The following is a 21,783-nucleotide window of genomic DNA, read 5'->3' on the forward strand; positions in this document are numbered from 1 at the left end:
CAGATCTTTGGTTTGTGTGACCTTCTGTAAAAGGCTCTGCTCAGCTGCAGGATGCTGATGCTCCCCCAGGAGCGCCGTGCAGCTTGCAAGAGAAAAGGTCTGCTACAGAGAAATGAGCACCTGAGGGAGYTCCTGCAGGATTGTCCACCAGAGTGTCTTGAGGACTGCAAAACTCACATCGTTACACAAAGCCTGCAAAATGCCACGTAGGGGAAAGGAAAAAGGGAGAGTGATTCATCCATGGGCAGGGGTGCTTTTGAGCAAAAGCTTAGAGTGTGAAACACAGCCGGAAAGCCAAGGATACTTTAAAAGCGACCGCAACAAAGTCACATTTTGTAGCTAATAGTGGTCTGAGGGAAGCTTGAAAGCTTGCTCCACACTTCCAAGAAGCAAGTGCGGTTTTTGTCCATTTGTCCAAAACACGTTGTGTTGCTGGCTGTAGCTGTGGGGATTCATTTTGTTTCCCAGACTAGAGAAAAGTGTGAGTGCTTAGGATATATCTTACCCAGGCTGTCACCCCTGCTGCTGAACTTGGGAGGAATGTGACTTGCCTCTTRAAGCATCTTTGGTGCAGCACTGCTGAACCCCCGTGGTGCCTCTGTGCAGGAAATCGTCATGTTTGGGACCCAAAAATCCATGTGGACTCAAAGGCATATTACAAGGCAATAACCAAGATATCCTGAAATTCAATAGCAGGCAGAAMTCTCATTTAGCCTGGAGAAGTCATCGGCTCTTCCCTGTCCGGAGAAGCCCCCAGCATCAAAGGAAAGATAAAAMCAGCCAGCCTTCTAACAAAGGTCATCACTTCTTAACTTCTGTGCAGCAATAAATGCCAAACTGCAGGTGAAAGGTTATGAATGGTAATGGATTTACAGATGAATGGGAAGTGCTGAGTGGCAGGAGCCAGTGGAGTCAGGGGGAAGGGGCAACCTGTCCAGAGACTCTGCCATGGGATTGAAGCACAATACCTGTTGGAGAAGCCACACAAACTGCTTTAAGAGAAGCACCCTTAGGTCAGTGGTTATTTTTCCCCTTTGATGGATGTTATCCTTTCTCCACAGCACAAATCCCTCAGCTGGGTGAATGGTGGAAGCCAAAGGCTGAAGGCTCAGCAGCAATGCTTGGCAAAGGTCTCATAGCAGCTCTTCTCCTCATGCCAGACACATCAGCAGCAGCTGGCACAGATGTTTGGCAGGTGTGCTCCCCTGCAGGCATGCAGAGGTTGGTGTGCACAGCTTGGGGACAAAGGAAGGAGTCACAGGGACAGCAATGCTGGCTGTGCCCGGGCAGCCCAGTGACTCTCCCTGGAACTGCTGCACATTTCTGCCTTTCAGGAGGCACTGACAGCTTTGCTTGCACTYGTGTGATCATCATGGACTGTGCAGAAGCATTTGCAGACAGCTCAGCACCGCCTCTCCTGCTCCCCAGCCTGGTCACCATCACACACTCCCAGGAGGAAAAAGTATYATTTCTGGAGCACATCCTATGTTTGCAAAGGACTGATTAATCCCAGCTTGCTCTCTTCATGTTTGTATCCATCCATKCATCTTTTCAGTCACTCTGTCAATCCAGTTCTCTCTCAGTCTTTTTTTTTCTCTGTTTCCCGTTGCAAAACTGTCAGTGTGTTTTCTTGAATATGCACTGCCTGGAAATGCAGTCGAAGATAGTGTACACAATTGTGCTTCCTCCTTGTATTATTACTGGAGCTCCKGGATCCAAATACTTCTTGGCATCCTTTATCCCTAAATCTTCTTTCAATCAACAAATGAAAGAATTCTGCAGCTCATATGAAGTGGATAGAAACTAAATATTAGCAGCTATCAAAATGTTTTTAACTTTCTGATAYATAAATCTATTCGTGTATTGACACGTGTGATCTGCAAAGAAGTTTAAACAAAATGTTCTATTAAAAGGAAAATAGCCAAACCCCTATTATTTGTGTTACACATGAAAACAAAAGGTAACATGCTTGCCTGTCCCTCTTGGATTCACTTACATCCTGCAGTGCCTTTTAGACATTTCAGTAACCATGCAGTTTTGTATGACATCTCAGAATGTTACTCCAGCTCTTTTCTGCATCCTGCTGACCACTGGTATGGATGAGTGGCAAAGATGAGTTGGACCAGCAGCTTTAAGGCTGGATACAAATCAGACTGTAGGGCAAAAGTCCAGCACCCTGTTCCTACACTCTCCAGGGCTTTTGGATGGAAACAAACACCACCCGCCATTCTCATACCACAAATTACTTCCACGTTTCTTGTGAGCCCACCAGAGGGGAATTCCTGTGYCGGCTCACTCCCCAGTCCTGCCTCCCGCTCCTCTGGTTTCCATCTAAAAATGGAGATAATTATACTCTCTCCAATATGTTTTTCCTACTGCAAATAAAAATGCACGGCATTTGTTCAAAGGCTTCTGAGCTTTCACTGAGCAAAGGCACCCTTTCTCAGGGGCATGAGCTTTGTATTCCACAGTCAAGATGGCCTTCATTAATTTAAGTGGCATAAAAAGAAAATAAGTTTAAGAAAGTAATGGAACAATACATGGAAAAGTCCTCCCGAATTTTATTATGCATAGTTTTTAGGTTAGGGGATAATTTTTTAATCCAATATATCTTATTTAATGTTCTACTGAGCCAAATCCATAGATACCCCCAGCTCTTTACATTTCTCCCTCTACTAGCTTAATATACTGGGTCAAGTGTGACTACTGTTTATTTTAACTTCGCAAAATTGATCCCAGCTTCATATTTTTGAAACAGATTGGTCCATTTTGGTCCATTTCCAGAATAAATCCTGCCTGTTCTTTTAAAGTGAGACAGACTCTTGACATACCACYGTTGTGACCGTGGAAGGCATTTCTGGCACACACAGTCAGTGAGTGACTGACTTCTCTGCATGTTTTCACAGTGATGAATATGTGGTACCATTAAGCAGGGACACAAAGTGTTCCCCCCAAAAATCTCTGCTAAGCACATTTTGTAGTGAATAGGTTAGCATAGATACATCATGCTCTCTTTTCTGTGCTAAGAGGTATTTAATTCCCCAAAATTCGCTCACACCCACATCATTTAAACCACCAAAATGGAACATTCTACTTTCCCTCTTCTGCACATGTGAAAAGAGCAGGCAATTTTGCCAAGGTTAACTATACAATCTTGTTAGGCTTCTATGGATTTCATTAATGCCTCATAAAAGAGAATCAATAAAACTCCTTGCATGCCAATATTAAAAAATGACCTTTCGATTTCCTCTTTAAGATACAAAAAAAAAAAAAAAAAAAAAAAAAAAAAAAAAAAAAAAAAAAAAAAAAAAAAAAAAAAAAAAAAAAAAAAAAGAGAAACTTAATCAATAGACATTGTCAAAACTTCTCTGATAAGAGCTCCTGCAATGGGGAGTTTAGATTAAGAAGTCTTCAGAGAAGTTATGTTCCTGGTCTGAACTCCTTCCTAAGGAACTGTTCCTGATCCTATTGGGAAGCTTTGTTGGGACTACTCATTTTAGCCTTGCAAGGCTGCATATTAGAAGTGTGGGATTATTTGCACACTGAAGCACAGATCCTTGTTTAAGTGTCATCACAACTCAAAGGTTAATAGGACTGCTCACAAGGGAAAGGATTTAGACAGAAYGATTCCTTTAATCCCACTCTTGCTTCAAATTTCCCTTTGACATTTCTCCTTGTGCATGAAAGTCCACTTTGCTTAAACTGACTTTTTTCAGCTCCTTTTATGTAGCTCACAGCTTAGCATACCCAGCAACCACACCAAAATGACATTTAGCTCAAGCATCCCAGCAGGAGAGTTGATAACAAATAGCTCTGTCCTGGCACCAGTGTTAGCACAGAAAAACAAGAGCTTGATCCATGGCCTTTTCACTGRTACTTTCCATCTATTTTGCTCCAAATTCCTCACTCAGACAACTTGTGGGATCCCACTTTACATTGCTTTTAGGTTTTATGGTTTTCTCTCACATTCAAATACAAAATGACCCACTGGTATCTTTTTAATGGCTAGATGGACCAATTCAGAAAATTGTTCTTAGCACCTGCTCCCACTTCTGCAAGTTTTCTCAGGTGGATAAGGAATAATCTCATATTAAAAAAAAACAAACAAACAATCCAAACTAAAAAACGTCATCAAGAAATAGATAACCTGGTGCAATAGTAAATATTTTCCTTCCTTTTGAAGTACCTCTGTAAGGCTGTGCCTTATAGCCACAATATAGTTCCTATAGATGATGACACATTTATTTTAAGAAGTACAACAACTTGAGTTCATGTGAATTTTCTTTTTTGTTTTCAATAAATTTTTCCTCCCTGTCTGCCTTAGCTCATCCTGAATAGCCTTCCTCAACTGAACTGAGGATCCYGAGGTCATTCCTGAAGCAGGGAAGCTCAAAGCCTCTTAGGTCAGTGCCACATTCAGTCCACTCGATTGCCAACAACTGCTGTTGTGGGATGATTGTGGGGCCACTCACAGTCATCAGGTCAGAGCAGCCCTACCAAAGTGGAGCAGCAGCTCCTTTACCCCTGGCTTCTCCTTCTTCACTCAAGTACCCAYGCACAACACGCCTGACCTTTAAGCAGACTGCCTGCATGCATCTGTGTCTGTCTCGTGGTTTTGGAGTGCCTGGTAAACACATACTRCTCTGCTTCCGCCTGTCTCCAGCCTCAGATCCCACAGGTTTGTTCCCATCCCAAGCTTGCATGCAAGGGAAGAGAATATTTAGTCTATACCTCTTATTTTGGGGAGAAGAGGRTGCTTGAACTTCTTTATACAGTGCAGTATTTGTCTTACCACACAGGAAAATAAAAATAAAGCCTGCAGTGTATTCAAAACTCTTAATTCTACAAAGAAATGTATGTTTTCCACTGTTACTAATATTATAAATCACTAATCCTAGCAGGTTCATTTCTTCTGGGTGTTTTTATTTTCCATTGCCTACTTTGATAGAAGAGCAGAAMAATCAGGTTTTATTTCTGTTTCTGTAAATACCCTCTAAGACAATCAAGAGTGACCAGTCATTGCCATAGCAAGGACGATGGTGTTGATAGTACTGAGAAAAAWTCATCTCAGGTTTTCTGAGATATTTTTTGTTCTGAGAAACTGTTCGGTTTCCTGAGAACAAAAAACTGCCGAGAGTGGGAGCAATATGAACATAGAGCCTAATTTTAATTACTAGGTCTTTGAAGATGCTTTGCATCAGTGGGATAGTGGGTGACTGCAAAAACTTCCAAAGTTTTTTTTTTTTTTCTTTTGAAATAAAAAGCCTCAAACAAGTCATAGTCATAAACCAGCATTTTAACCARTAATTGCCTTTCTAGATGCCTATCTTTTCTTTAGGCTCTCCTAAGCGAGACAAGATCTTGTAAAGATAGAAACATTTTCCTCCTCCTTTTAGTGGTAAATAATCTCTCCCTTTGTTACCATTGGGACTGCTCTCTGATATGCTTTGCAGCATCTGCTCCCTTTTCTCCCCAGCTCTTTTAAAAGTGTCTTAAGAGTCATGGAAATTTTTTCTGTCCAAACAGACCAGATAGAAATCTCTCCTCCAGGAACAGTCTTACAGAAACCCTGACTGCTAACAGCCCTCAGCTGGAGCACAACTGGGACACTGAACTCGGAAAAGCTGCGCTGGTTTACACAAAATGAGAGGCTCAGATGAAAGGATACTTTGTGGAGGCCAGCTCTTCTGCTTAGTTCACCATTCTGAGCATAATTGAAAGTTTCAAAACCCAGAGCCTGTAGGCTGAAATTGATTGGGAACAGATGGGGCTGAGTGGCACGCACAATTTACCTGTGCACCTAAATACAGTAATATGTATTTATAAGCATAAATAAAGCAGCTGGTCTCCATTTCCTCACTAACGAAAACACCCTTGGCCTTCCTGAACTCCAGAGCTACACTGCCACAACTACTTGGTTTTCATACAYCCAAGTCATATCTGTTGGCTGAGTCATGCAAACCTGGTGTTGCACAATTCTCATTAATAATTTCRTCTCTGTCCTGGTTTCGGGTGGGATAGAGTTAATTTTCTTCCCAGTGGCAGTTATTGTGGTTTATTTTGGATTTAGGATGAGGCTAATGATGGCAGCACACAGATGTTTTAGGTACTGCTAAGCAGTGTTTATACTGAATCAAGGACTTTTCAGCTTCTCACCCCACCCTGCCAGCAGGGAGGCTGGGGGTGCATTAGAARTTGGGAAGGGACGCAGCCAGGACAGCTGACCCCAAAAGGGATATTCCATACCATATCTTGTTTTGATCAATATAGAAGAAAGGGGGAAAACTGGCGAGGGCTACTGCTCAGGGACTGGCTGGGCATCACTTGGCAGGCGAAAAATTGCACTGTGTATCACTTGTTCTGTTAAATCTAATTATTTTATTGTTGCTACTAATATCATCGTTATTTTCTCCTCCTTTTCTGTCCTGTTAAACCATCTTTATCTCGATCCACAAATTTTACTTTTTTTCCCCCAATTCTCTCCCCCATCCCACAGTGCAGGGGCGGAGTGAGCCAGCGGCTGTGTGGTGTTAGCTACCTGCTGGGTTAAACCACAACAGGCTCCTGCAGGAAGACTCACGCTGTCAATTAAATTATGGCAGCARCTGAAATCTAAAGGTCACATCATCTAACACAAAACAACACAGCATTTGATAAACAACACCGAGCACAAGTCAGAAGAACTAACTTTTGAAGGTCGGGCTATTGCCAGGTAGAGCTCTGCCTTGCAGGYAAGTGCATCTTCTCAAGTAATCTTTCATGGGCAACAAGACACTTYCTTAGCAAGAGACTTGCACAAACCTTTAAGCTGGGTTTGTGGGAAGGAAACACGTAGGCTTACATAAGCTATTGGAGTCCAGGAATTCCGTGTGGTTAGTTAATTACATATACTAATAACTTCCCAATGACCATGTCTGGGTGCAGCCTGCACATGCACAGAACAAAGCAATTTAATACTCAATGTTCTCAAGCAATGACTCACAATTCAGGGTGAGTTCTCATGCTTCAGAAACCAAGAATTGGAACTTCAACTTTCCAAAATTTAAGCACTGCATTGAGGAGCCCCTGCGATCTCTCTAAAGAGAGTGACTTGCTCAACACTTTGTAGCAACACCTTTGCAAATCACAGTCATGGATCCCTAAGTGCCTCTAGGATGTTGATAGGGACACTTAATACTGATCACAAGTATCACCATGGAGTTTTACATAGACCACAATATGTTGATGAGTCTTAAAATATTCTAAAAGCAAGGCCAAGGGACTCCCTTTACACAAACAGGCTTTGTTTACCCCCTTAAGGAGGCAGGGAGAAAAACGAACAATTCCTGGGACATACCCCAGTGTTATTGCCTACCTCATAAAAATTATTAATTATGGTTTTTATTTTGGGGAATGGGATCTTAAGCTTGAGAGGTTCATAGCTCAGAGGAGGGAGCATTCATGAAGGAGCCTGGCACAGTTTTGGAGACTAATGATTTTTTTCAGAGTGCAACAGCCAAAACATCTGAAAATTTATGTCAACTTCAGCACGGGAATCCAACTGCAGAGCAAAAGTAAAAAAAATTCCCAAAGTGGGTATTTTTCAAATTTGCCTTCTTAAACAGCASTCCAGTTACTTTATTTCTTATTTTATTTTAGAGGTTTAAGAACAATTCCAAGTAAACAAAAGTTGCAAAACGTTGTCTGTCTTTGTCACAACTGCTTTCTAAGGTCTTTGCTTGGTGCAGGGGAAAATGGYTTGAGGGATGATCACAAACCTTCTCCTGAACCTTCGAGGCACTTTTCTAAGCTGGACAAACCACACACCCAGCTCAAGCTCGCAAAGATGATTTAGTAGCCTTATGCAACCCCAAATTTTGTGCAGTAGACAAACAATTGGTCCCCTTTTCTTCCTTCTATTTAAGTGTACAATATATAGACATCCAGACAGATAAAAATAGTAAAACTTAGAGAAAGACAAAGAGTATTGGCACTGGAATGCCTTTTCCAATGCAAAATATTCATTGCTGTATGGAAGCAATTGTMTTGTGCCAGCGTCATTTTGTTAGCTCCAGCATAATTTAATTACATAATTTTCCCAGCTTGGGAACATGTATATATTTACTTTTTTATAATAAAATATAATAATGATTTTTTTTAAATGACTTTCAGGCAAAGTAGTGCAATAGACTAGGAAAGAACATATGGTAAAAGTAATTTTTGACCTATGTTTTATCCTTAAAACCCAAAAGTGGATTCAGTATTAAAATCAAAGCACTCTAAGTATATTATGAAATATTTACAGCTGTTATTACTGCCTGATTTATGTKTGCCAGAGACCAGATTATTCAGGCTGATTTCACAAGCAATATGTCAGTAAACAGGATTTTGTTTGGTAATTATATTAAACATGTCCATATAAGCTTTGAATTAATTATAAACCGTATTTTACTGTACTTGATAAAAGCAYTAAGCAGCAAGAACTAACGATGGCAAAAAGGTCTCCTCTCATTTTCAATAAAGCCTTCCATGTGAAAATCTGTCAACATGAAAAAGTTACTGCTTGTAATTAAAACCAGGCTTTAGYTCAGTAATATGTTTACATGTTATGTTCCAGAAGGGGGAAAAAATGCAATTAAATTACTCTCCTTAAACCCTGTGGTTCACAAACACACAATCTGCTCTGGGCACGCTACTGATGTCAGCTCCTGCAGCAAGGAACACCAAAAAAGTCAGGAAATGACACAGTTGAGAGTTTTGCACGACTAACACAGCGTGGTAAGAGTGTAAGGGAGCCCTTGAGATGCATTCACAGAATGTTTGAAGTGGGTTTATCCACCCAAAAATCAGACATTTCAGCCGTGCTCCTGTCAGTACTCGAACAAGGCTTTGCTAATGGACAGATAATGACACAGCAGAGGCAGAGGAGGTTACAGCAATACTTCACCAGACTTGGGAGCRTGGCAGGGAGCGACTGATTACCCCTCTGCTCCAGCTCTCACATTAAAAACTTACCAAGCCACCCTTTGCCTGTCTCCACAATGACTTTGTAGCACAAAGTCTGTTTTCAAAGAAGCCTTCAAAGTGAATTCTCTGCCAAAMTGAGTGCTAAACCATGCTTTCTGTGGGTGCCAAGAGCACAGAACCGGGACCTCAGCCTGCTGGCTGTTTCTGAAGATGGACAGTAAGTTTATCAGCTGTAACACYTCTCCATGCCAAGCACACACCATTTTTTCCAACACACTTTTCAACCCCCTTTTTGATACCTGGAGATGGGTGGATGCTGTTTTCTGTGCCTCTGGTTAAGTGGAATTTCAGACCATGGGCATCTACCTTGACCCACTTAAAGGCTTCTACACTGCTGTAATGAGATGGATTTCCTAAACAGCCAGGGAACAAARTTCTTCCATGGCAACCCAGTGCTCCACATGAGAAAGCATCTCATGGACTTCAGCATAAACTTATCTCAAAGAAAGTCATATTATATTTAATGATAAAAGACCAAGCAGATAAGCAGCTCTGCGCTTATCCTGTATTACAGAAGCCTGTACACTAGATTTGTTAATCTAGCTTTAATTCAGAAACCTGACACTCCCTGCTTTTCTTGTATCCATTTTTGTTTCTCGTTAATGCAAMCAGATGGTGACTTCAGTTTGATTACAATTCTGCCTACTTTAATGTGAGCTCTTCATCTTACCACTATCAGATGACATTTGCTTTTCTTAATGTACATAGTTTTAGGAAAATTACAGAAGTGCTATTGCTGTGTTACATGAAAAATTCCAATATACATTTAGCTGACATAGCATCAGCTGGTGTTTAAACTTGGCTTAGCTAATGGACTTTTAATGTCAGTGGGGTTGTGTGCAGTTGCTGGCTATTAGCAGGAATGGGCCCTTTCTGTAAAAATCACTTTTCCTCAAGTGTGTTGTTTGAACATTCCTTCCCCTGATTTAGTGACTGTCACCAAACACAAAACAAATGCAAGGACGCTGGAATCTACTGTTATCTTTAAAACCAACTTAACCTCAGCCCGGCCTTCACAAATGAAATGTGTTCTGCATTTATACCAGTGAATACGAAACTTCAAAGACAAAAGACCAAATTTTGCTTGCCTTGCTCCAGTGAGTAAATCCCAAGCAATCCAGTGAAAATAATCAGAGAGAAAGTAAATTTGATCACAATGCTGTTATCGATTGATTTCCCTAAACAAAAAAGGCAATGAAACCAAGTACTGCTAAAATAAGCTGATCAGTAAAATAAAGCAGATTAATAGTCCACACAAAGTCCCTTTGCCAATTGAACTCATTTTCTTTGCAAATGTTTCCTATAAATGAAAATTTAAAACTTTATTCTTGAAGCCACAAATTCATAGAAWTGTTTATAAAGTAAGTGAGCAAATTAGGTGTTTTAAATTATTTTAAGATTTGGAAGGTTTTATCTAACAGCCACGTTTATTACAAAGAATTGCATATAACTTTGTGGGGTGGGGGGAAGAAAAATATTCATACAGGAATTTTTCAGGACAAGCAAAGGACAGAAGTTAGCAGCTGAACAGTTTTTGCCTTTTCCAGTGCTTGTGAAAGACATATGGCTCTTCTCATTCCATTGCCYACAGTTTTCCTGATAACAACTGCCTTTGTTATCAGCTACCAGGCTGCACTTCTAACTCAGAACTTCGAAGCCCATGCTTTTAGTWGCAGAGGTCTTTAGTTCAAAAACAATTGCTAAGACAGGAAATTGCCACACATTTGTGTKTAATAGATATTTACAGGGATATCTGCCTGCAGTTGGTGTCATTTGGCTGTCAGARTTCTTATCTGAAACACTGTAACAAAATCCAAGGGAAAAATCATCTACCTGAAAGAATCTTGCCAACTTGTTATCAAGTAAGGCACTGTGGTAATCTCTCTACAGGAGTCACATTGCTACATGGAAGGGAAATGGAAAACTTCAAAGTTATTCAAATTCTTTAGCTTAAAAAAAAAAAAAAAACCAAACCAAGCAAAAAAAGAAAAAAACCCACAAAAAAATTTGCCACTAAATGAGATCAAGGTCTGTTCATCCTAGAGACTCACTCTACTGTGTCAACATATTTTTAACACAGAAGCAGATCGGCTCTGACATGTGCTGGCTCTGAAATTAATGGAGCTCCATTTGTTGGTGGTCATAACCTGGCCTTGTACCACATAAGTTTATCCTTGGTATAAACACTAGGCATTAAAAAAAATAACAACAAAAAAAAGGAAACTGATAGTGGAACTGACAGGTCTCAGTACTGAACTTTCATGCTACAAACTTTCGAGTTACTTAGGAACTAAGAAATTAGGAACTTTCTCTTTGCTACAGTACAGCTATTTTACACRATGAAGAGAAGGAAAATCCGCACTCATATTCTTGCCAGCAGAGATCTGCTGCATAAGAAAATTCCTGCATTTTGTTTGAGTAAGAGACCAAAAAAGTTACCCTCACCTTCAAAAACTGGTGAGGAAGCAGAAAGGAAGTCCCTCAAGCTAGGTTTGAAATGCCTGCATGAAAAGAATTTGTAATGGGGATGATGATTTGTCAAAAAATAATGCAGCTTTGGGGCCAAAACACTTTGAGCAAGGAAYAGAAGTATTTCATGAGACAATTCAGCAAGATTTTCTGTGAGCAGCACTTGTAGAAGGGCAGTCTTCCCCATTTAATTACAGATCCATTCCTTAACCAGACAGAGYTCTAGTTTCCACAATGAACCCTGATTTTCAGATCAAGTGGTCAAGTGCAACAGAGGAAGCTTTATCTCTTCCTAGTTGAAAGCACCAGACAATTTTATCCTATTAACAGAGGTTTAAGCAGCAGAGATTTCTCTGTAGTCTCATGTGAGTGTAGACAACCCAAAATTTCAGCCTGGACACCTCACTGTTTGCTGTTAGCTGAAGCTATTCGCTGTTAGCTGAAGCTATTCACTGTTAGTCACAGCCACTCACCTCTTGTGTGCATGGAGCTGCAGAGCAACCAGAGAGACACACAAAATTGTGGAAAAGGGAAAGGTAAGAGGGACACATCTGTGAGCAACTGGCAAAGCTTAGAGACGCTCTAATGAAAGTGAAAATTCATTCAGACTACGGCAGTGTGCACATCCGTACTTGGAATTACAAGTGCACTCCTAAAGTGCCCSCACTTCAGTCAGTGTAGGTAAATCCAGTGCCCATGAGAACAGAATTAGTCTCGCTCGCTATTCTGTCCCACTTCTTACTCCTTGATTTCGGTATGACTGAACTGCAATTAACCTCATTCAGTGAGCCTGTATTATTATTTTCRCTCTCTGTGTAAACTTTCCAGTATAAACACATATGCTGAGAGTGGATAAGACAAGAGATGTATTTAAACAATAGATACACCATATCATARAAGTGCAGCAATTCATATTCTGACCATTATTTTAGCAAATTTATGGCTGGAATATAGCACTCCAAGAAGCCCTGAATTACTAATAATCCTGTGGTGATCCCTTTTCRCTGTCTCATGTGAAATGCACTAAAATCAAGCAGAGAAATACCTGGGGAACARTTATGAATTCAAACAAGTTTCCAAAATGGCTGCAATAAAGTCAACCTTTTTTGACAGATCATTCAAGGCTTACTTGCACATTTCCTTGTATCTAGCTGGTGAAATTCAAGATTTCTCAAACAATCACATCCAGCACTCAGGGGACCAAGAAAAACRCAAGCTTTCCTTTTTCTCAAAGGATACACCGCTAATCCACTGAGATTAACATTTCAACCTCTCACTCAATATAAATCTAAGAAATAAAGCTACTTTACTCCTTGAAAATAACTCAAAAGGGATTGGCAGGAGCTACCTAACAAGAAAATGCTCAGCTGTTGCCAGGCCAGTGAAATCTATCTGAGCTCCTTAGCATTATTGTTGAAAATGTTACCGCAACAAGAGAAAAAATATATTGATTTAATTGCCTAGGCAACCTCACAGCTTTTATGACTCATAAGGCAACGGAGTCCTCTGGAGCGTAAGTCGCTCGTTCAGATGAATGAAATACAGTTGAATAACATAGTCCTGAACTGCAGATTAAACCCAAATCAAACAAAGCAGCCCAGGACAGTGATCCTTATTCCACTTATCAATGCTGCAGTCATGTGTTGGATCTGCTCTTCCTCCTTCCAAATTTGAGATAACACTGTGGRTTTCATTGGGCAGAGCAAATCCTTCCAAACCGCCTGCCACCAGAAAGCCAGAGCTTCTAGGAAGCATCCCTGTTCCTGAGCAACAGCATAGAYACCTCTGCCCTTTTTCTTTGCCCCAGTTCCAGCCAGGACAGAGTTGATTTTTGCAGTGGCCATGGGATGGATAGGAACTGGAGATTGTTCTACACCAGCTCACTTCATTTTCCAGGGATGAAGTGAAKGGCTCTCTCACAAGACTGGGTAGTGTGGCAGAGGGAGCAGTCAGGTATTGCCATGGTCAAGGGGTTTCTGTGTGAATCACTCAACTCTTTTTTGCACTTTCTGTCATCAGTATCTGGGTATCATTGCTGTTACTTTRTGTTTCCTTGCCTAATTGCTGYTTCCAGCAAATTGTTCATATCTCAACTCATGATCTTTACCTTCTGTGCCTCCAATTCACCATCCCACCTCAGGGGAAGGAGAAAAGGTAGGAGKGAGCAATGAGTGGCACATGGTTTGGAGGGTCCCAGGGGGAGAAACTGAATTGTGGAGTACCATTCCTAACCCATGGCATCCTTTTATACATATTTCTAGAAAACAGATMTAAGGAAAGCATCAATGAAAGTCAACAAATTCAACATGGAGAAGGTACCTGAGATGTAGCATTCCCCTCTTTGGGACTGCCAGACAAGAAGAATGGACTGCAGCACCAGTGCCTTGGATGCTCAGAAGACTTGAGCTCACATTTTGGCTTCCATTATGCACTTGCTCTGCACCYTTAGGCAATTCCCCCTAGACCACTCCATCAAATAGCAACAAATAGAGCAAACCTCCAAATCCAGAAAAAAGATTAGAGATTGAATAACTAAAGCAATGGGACAAGTAAGGACTTCCCATTGTCTCCAGCAAGGCAAACATGTGGCAAAGCTTTGCTAAAGACACAACTGCAGATATTCCCCACAGGAGGTACCACCAACTGAGATGCACATCTCTTCAAAAAAACAAAACAAAACAAAACAACAACAACAAAGAAAAACAACAAAGAAACCAAACCAACAAACAAACAACAAAAAAAAACCCCAAACAACAAAAAAACCCACCCAAAACCAAGAAAACACCAAACCCCAAAAGACAAACAAAAACCAAAAGAGCAAGCAAGTGCCATCATGAAGTCTAACCGTGAGGTTTTTCACTAGACTGGTTCAAATAGATGGAAAATCAGAAATGGAAATGAAAACTCTTGCTGTCAGAAGGCTYCACAACTTTTTAATATCTTCATTTTCACTGAACACCTGACAGATTTTCAGAGAGCATAAATACAAATAGCTTGGGCAGTAGGGTAAATATTCAGGGCTTTATTGACCTTTTCACTAAAGTAATTTAATCTTTTCTGGTTTTGATTAAGGATTCTTGCTTTTTTTCAAACCTCCCCTGAGCAAATAAACTAAAAGGGCTCTTTTTCTCTCTTTTTCTCTCTTTTCTTTCCCCCAAAATTTTCCATGTTGATAAAAAGGGTGTTTTTAAGTGAGACTGTTTTTGCATKAAGCCCTTTCTCCCCAGCCCAGACTTTTAGATAATGTGCCAGGCTATAAAGGGACTCCCCAAACCCTGGTGTTCGATGACGTGGGAGGAAGTCCCATATTTCCTGTTTAACATCCCTGCAATTTAGGATGGAGCCATAAAAACAAACAGGAAGTTGTTCCAGCGATGACTACCTAGGGAGAAAGCCATATCCAAACATTCTGAGGCTGCTGAAATCTGGGAAAACCTCTGGCAGCTCTGGCTCACTGCTCCAACTCACCACACTTTACTTGTGAGTGTTGTTTGTACCAGCAGAGCCAGCCCTGAGGAAAGCAACTGGAACACAGCTGCAGTTTGGGGATACCTTTTAGATCCTCCAGCTAGTGTGCAATGGGGTCAGTTTTAGGGTACATCCTCACCCTGGAAAGATAAATCTCACTGCAATAACCACAATGGRTGTTCTGCAAAATGTGTAACCAAACCCATCACACTCCCAACAACAATATTCAGTAAATCATCTCCCCATCACGGCAGTGTAGTTTGGGCCTGGAGTACCTACAGGTGACCCCATTAAATTAAACACAGGGGAACAAAGTATGCTCAAAATCAAGTGGAATTTTGTTTTTCCTATTTGTTCTGTGTGAAGTTCCTTATAACCATTCCCCTTTTTAGCATAATTTTAAACGCACGCTCTCTTGCAAATGATGCAAATTAAGTGTTTCTTTGAATACAGTTTGCCTCCCAGAAGACTTAATAACATTTCCGTCAGATTGCCTCTTGGATAATGTTATGACRGAAAGATCCAGGGGCGCCTGCTCCCGAGACTGGACTCCAGTGAGCACACACAATAAATCACTTCAAACACCACCATTCCTCCAGCCCTTGGAAGCAGCCGGCACTGAACTGTGCCTCTGCACAACRTTATCCTGATTCTGTGCTGATGGAGCTTGTGGCCAACTGGAAAACCACAGCTCGTCCCTTGCTGCTTGCCTTTGATTCTGGAGTTGTGCTCGCAGAGCTGTGCTGGAGGGTGAAGCAGAGCTGCCTCACGCAATGACAGACACTGCAATCGCTGCTGCGCTGGCACCGGTGCCAAGATCGCTGCCTGCTAGACTTGGATACCTCCACTGGGTGGCTAACGAGATGTGCACTCTACAAACCAGCACGGCCCTCTCCCCACCCTGAAGGGAGCAAAGACAATGCCATTTTTTTTGTTTATATGAAATAATATATTGCATAGGCAGAGCATCCACGATTACACTAACTTTTATTTCAAAGACAGCCTCCAGTAACCTGTTTTCCATGATAAACCAACAGTCTGAGACTCACAGTGAGCCCAATCCTCYTTGACTAAATCACAGCAAACTGCTCACTACTCTGAGCGATGYAAATTTACCCAGGAACTGCCCTTTGCACCAGCAATTCAAACACTTTTGTTTCTAATGGGCTGCAAAAGTAATTTTCTTGCCTTTTTGCAGAAAAAGTATTCACAACTGATTCCTTAAAAGTCCAATGATGAAAAATCCAGAAGGAACCAGATAACAAGAAATACAACCATACACTATAAAACAGGTTACTAAAACCAAGATTGTTTTAGTGGTAGCATGACATAAATGTAGCTTGGATTTTCAAAGTATAACTCTACTTTATTTTATACTTATGCACAAAGTTCTAGTCATATACTGTACAGAAATACTCAGTTGCTGTCCTGCTCATCCCAGGCTTCTCTTACCTTCCATAGGAACTGATTTGCTTTGTACCCTATCCAACTGAACTGGGTAGACTGTGCCTCAAAACACCTCTCTGCATAAAATTCAAGGTATTTACCTGAAAAAGTCTAATAAATATAACCCACATTTTCTCTTTTCCTACTGCACAGACCAGCTATGGAACTGATTTGCCTGGCCTTGGCACAGAGTTGTATTCCTGTTTTCAGATGTACTGTATTTGGAAAATTAAATTAGGAAAATCTTTCTAATTTGGTTAACGCTGTTTCCTGTTTCTGAATTTGGATGTCACACACAAAGCTAGTCCCAAAATATAGTGAATAACCAGGGTTTAAGACCATTACCAAAGAAAAATAGAGTTGTGTGATGAGTGATTCACGTAAAATGATTAAGTGCAAACATGCACAACAACTGTGGAAATGTTTAGATGTACTCTGGCATTTTTACAGTACAGAGGAATAAATGGCACTGACAGCAGTGCTGAAGAGCCATCAGGAGGAGCCTCTATGTGATCTATGTATTTTTTCCATAACTATTGCAACCAGCTGCTGGAGCCAGAAGAAGAAGAGCTCAGACTCTGCCATGTTCCCAGGGAGGAATCCCTCCTCTGTGCACAGATCCATCCATTTAACTTTAATCCTGCTTAAATTGCACCTTTGTCAGCAAAGGAAGGGCAGTGGCCAATTTGCTTTCAGCAAAGAGCACTGCAAAAGGCTACTCAGAACCAGCACAGGCCACCACATCCAGCTCAGACTGGTCCATTGAAACCTACCACATATCACTTTAAAACAGATTAATGCTCCAAAGGGCCTTACCCATTCACAACAAAATACTACTTGGCTCTCGCTTTATTAATACAAATACTACACCCACATGATCAAACACAAGAGGTCCACTGATGCATCAAGATAATTAAGTCCTTTCCCCGCCTTTTTTCCAACAAGATGTGTTTAGGTATTTAATTAGGAAATGCATCCCCAAAAGGTTAATACTCTCACATGTTATATTTCACTTTTTCCRCACTAAGCATTTTCAAACTGCTGCTGTTGCTAACACAGACTGAGCTGGGGCAAGACAAATACCCGCACATATGGCTCTTTTACAGTTTTCTTTTTAAATTATCGCTTTGATTTAATTAGGTTTGAGGGGTTAAGCATGAAAAACGCAATCTTTTATTGTAAAGCAACAAATGAAACACAACCTCATTAATAYGTAGCCCATTTAGGTTTTCTATCCATCTTTTACACCATCGTTATTAACCCCAAAAGCTGTCTGAACCACACTTGTCACTACAGATAGACAGCCTGACCCTCCCTTTCGTCCCACCTACACGACAAAAAGGTGGGAGCCGCAGGATAAGTGGATAACACTTTGTGGGGGCTGTAGGGAAGCACAACAGCTGAAACCCAGCCTCTGCTGACTGCAAAGCCGCTCTTAGGGAGATGGCACTGAAATGCCCCGCAAGGGCACCACGTTTGGGGCATTTAAATTCTCATTCTGATGTAGCTTGTCATGCAAGTACAGTAAATGCCAGACCAGAGCTGATCCCTGCTTGATAATCGCTCTGGCCCCATTCACACYGCTCTGAGAATTAAGGGCTGTCTCTACCATTGCAGCCATTTCCTGCTCTCTCCTGATAACAGCGGAAAAATACTTAGACAGCTTCAGATAAGAAGATAAGAAATACTAATAAAACAAAAAGTGTATTTAGGTTTGCTGAGAAGCTCACAGGAGGATGCCGAGATGCAGTGATAATGAATCTGCCACGGAGAGAGGGGGGTTGGTCCACCAGCCACTCACTCAATAAATTCATTTTTTGCTGGGCAATGGAAAAGGAAAAGGCAGGTATGAAAGCACAAGACCAGCAATGCATATGATTTTCTTAGCCTGCTTCAAAAGCTAAAGATAGTCAGGGAATTTAGATAAAACACAGATCTTTTTGAAATGTATAAATAAAACAGAGGGAAAACTTTGCCCAGTGCTATAAGATGAGGAAACTTCCTGAAGAGGGCACAGTTAAACTGTTGATTCATTGCCTCACTGAAGCACCATATACACAGACACACAGACATGAAGATCCCCACCGCACACACCAATCAGAAAATCCCTCAGCTCTGGGACAAATGCCAAAATCAGGTCTGCACCCAAATTCTCTGCCTGTTTCTAGCAAATGGGAAATAAAAATAAAAGTATACACTGAAAAACARGCCCAAGACAAAGAGCTATATCCCAACCACATTCCCCGGATTTTTCACTCTGCTGTGGAAGTTTATCACACATCACACATTGGGAAGCTGAAGAGCTCTCCATCCCTTTCTGGGTAGGTGAGCACACCTGTGGCGAGTCCCACACGTGGGCTGCCCTTTGCAGCACAGGAACAGAGGGCCTGGCTCCTCCACCCTCGTGGCATTTCTGTCACACGGCATTGTGTCACAGAGGGTAAGTGTGGCAAGGAGAAACCACCCGAGAGCGTGAGGTAGGAGCCCTGTGGCACCGAGACGAGCGCTCTGAACAGCCCAACGCAGCGGGTCCTCTCTTCCCTGCTCAGCCCATCTGTCATGTGAAACTCCCGTGTCCTGCCAGCAGAGCAGGCAGCCTCCTCTCCACTCCAGGTCCAACTGCCTGAGAGGAGCTTTCTCCTCCAACACCCCTTGACGTGATTTATCCATATCTACACAGACTGATACACACMCCCCGACACGCAGCTCTACATGCATCTGGTGCTATTAAAACCCCTAAACACAAAATATCAAACCTGCCCTGTCTGGAACACAAAGCCCACCAGAGAAAGGAAATGATAGGGAAGACACAGATTAAATGTGCCCCCATGCATGAGGCATTTTTGTACTCTTGTTCTCTGTTACCCCCCTTTTCATGGCCAGATTTTTGATCTTCCTGTGAGATAAATGAGCGAGGAAATGTGACACTGAGGGGATGGAGTAAGTACCAGCAGGAAATGGATTAGCACTGTTACATGTACAGACATGATGTTGAGTGCACCCAGCCCACCAGCAGCAAACCTACAGCTCCGTGCTTGGRGGAGCCCACAGAAAGCCTGACAGGGGCACCGGGATTCAGAGCAACCAGCACTGCTTTCCTGACAAAAAAAAAAGGCCACTGAGGAGTGCACTTTGTAATGGTTCGGTGACAGCACAGGGTCAGAGCTGGGCAGTTTTCACAAGTGCCTCTCCACAGAGATGATGTAGGGAAAACAGTGCATTCTCACACTTGCGTTATGCTAGCAACTCCGAATTAAAAGTTTGGTGTGTGTTATTATTTCTCAGCTACATACATGGGGAAAATAAACAAAACAAACAAAACAAACAAAACAGCTTCTAAAATTTCCTATTTCTCTTTTTAATGATATAACTGGGATTTCCAAGTGCTTTAACAAACCTGCATATCCTGGCTGTATGCAACTCTGCCCACATGAAGCAGCAACCTCTCTCTTTCTCTCTCCAGTGTTGCACAAAAGCAACACATTTCCACATTAGGTCTAACTCTTGGAAAGAAAGGAGAGAAGCACCGAGAAAGTTTGTCCAGCATCAGCGTGCAGGAGAAAAAGCCTCCTGCTGTGGCTGTCAGCCAGTGTGGGTGCCACACTGAGCCAGGGCCCTTTGTGATGCTCTCTAACATCCCTAAACATGCACTGAGAAGCAAGATATTGTCACTTGGAAAGGGGAATTTATACAAGGGCTACAGGGAACTCAGGTTCGAGATGTACTCCAGAGTCCCCGACACGGGAGGGGAAACAAAATCGCTAAACATAAACACAGAAAGACGGCGACTCCCTTCGGGTGGATCATGTTTTAGGCAGGAAGAAGGAGGGCGTGGGGGGCCATGCAGGGTTCAAGACTGACCGCCGATCGCAGAGCTCCAGGGTACGGCTGTGCCGCTGCGGAGGGCACCCGCCCCGCACCTGCCTTTCCCACGCACCTTGCCAGCTCCGGGGCGCACCGGCGCCGCTCTCCCGCCCCGGAGAGCTCCGGAGGGGCTCCTTCAGCCCCAGCTGCYCCTCCGCTCCCCGTGCCCCATTTGAGGACAGAGTGCAGGCAAACGCCTGGGCTGGCCAGGCTCAGCACCTACGGACCCGACCCGGCCGGTGCGAGCGGAGCCCCCAGACCGCCGCGGGGGTCGTGCGTGCGAGGGATTGCACTGTTTGCACACACAAACACGGGGAAAAAAATAATCACGGCATAAATTCACATTTCTAGCCCGCACCCGGAGGATGTCCCAGCCCTTCTCCATCTCTCCATCAATCCACCCGTTCATCCATCGCCTTACCTTGCGCCGCGGAGCCGGGGCGGCTGGCCCCCAGGACGGCCAGAGCGGGGAGCACCACGGTCTGCAGCAGGTATCCCAGTCCCAGCCCGCAGCGGGCCGCCGTCCCCTCCAGCCCCTTCCCCATTTTCGGGGCAGCGGGGGAGCAGAGCGGAGCCGCGGAGCTTTCCTGTGCCGCTCTCCGGCCCCGTCCCAGCTCCGGGCGCGGAGCGGAGCGGCGCGGAGCCCCCGCCGGGCGCTCAGGCTGCGCGGAGGGCGGCGGGACGAGGGGCTGCGCTCGGAGCGGGCGGGCACAGGCGCTGCATGGCCCCGCGGAGGGGCGCGGAGCCGGCGGAACGCTGCTTTCTTCCCGCGGGCGTCTCGGMGCGGCTGCCTCCACCCCGGGGGTGGGCGGGGGCCGGGGCCGGGGCTGGGGAGAGGGGGCTGCGCCGGCCGCCTGCGATAAAATGCGAGCCGGAGCGAGGAGCAGACCCAGAGGGAAGGGGGCGGGGGAGGCTGGGAGCCACCCGCTGCAGAACCGGCCCCCTTTCGCCTCCTCCGCCCGCGCCCCCTGCGCGCACAGCCACGGGCACGGGCGCAGGCAGATGTTGGTGCGCACACGTGCGCGCCCCCACAGACACCCACACCCACCCACACCCACCCAGACATGCACCCACACACGCACCCACCCAGACACGCTCGCACCCCCGCCCCAGCCGGCCGGACCCCACTGCACGAGTGGCTCTCGCGTCCCCACACTGTCCCCGTGGGCCTGACACACCTTCACACACCTCCAGGGCTCTGGCGAGCAGGACCGTATTTAGGGAACCGTCAAAGGCAGAGTCGGAGAGCCCCGTGTCGGATGGGCGATGCCTCCCACAAGCATCAGGGCAGGGAGAGAGGTCGCACAGGAGGGTTGTTTGAGAAACCACTATCCCCGGGCAACATCTCCCCATTTGGCCTCCAGGGCCTCTCTCTTAAGGCTGGGGTCACTCCCTTCCAGCCCGTACCCTTTTACCCTTCTTGCATCCCCAAAAAACTGYCCCCCACCCTCTGACTTCACCCCACACCCAGCAGATCTCACTCAGATGGATAGCAGTGCCCACACCTCGGGTTCACTGCTCAACCAGGGC

At 43.8% G+C, this 21,783-nt stretch overlaps 1 protein-coding gene across 1 annotated transcript in view; it reads right to left on the reverse strand.

Moving 5' to 3' along the window:
• UNC5C (unc-5 netrin receptor C) overlaps nucleotides 1-20,886 on the reverse strand; it is a 240,413-nt gene extending 219,527 nt beyond the window's left edge. Inside the window, exon 1 of the mRNA XM_057366580.1 lies at nucleotides 20,675-20,886. Within this exon, the coding sequence (XP_057222563.1) occupies nucleotides 20,675-20,798 (124 nt within the window). The 5' untranslated portion in view covers nucleotides 20,799-20,886. The remainder of the gene's footprint in view (nucleotides 1-20,674) is intronic.
• Nucleotides 20,887-21,783: the final 897 nt, after the last annotated feature.

Source organism: Malurus melanocephalus, unplaced genomic scaffold (genome assembly GCF_030028575.1).
Source record: "Malurus melanocephalus ecotype Western Australia unplaced genomic scaffold, MMel_1.1 scaffold_68, whole genome shotgun sequence".
NCBI classification, from domain to species: domain Eukaryota; kingdom Metazoa; phylum Chordata; class Aves; order Passeriformes; family Maluridae; genus Malurus; species Malurus melanocephalus.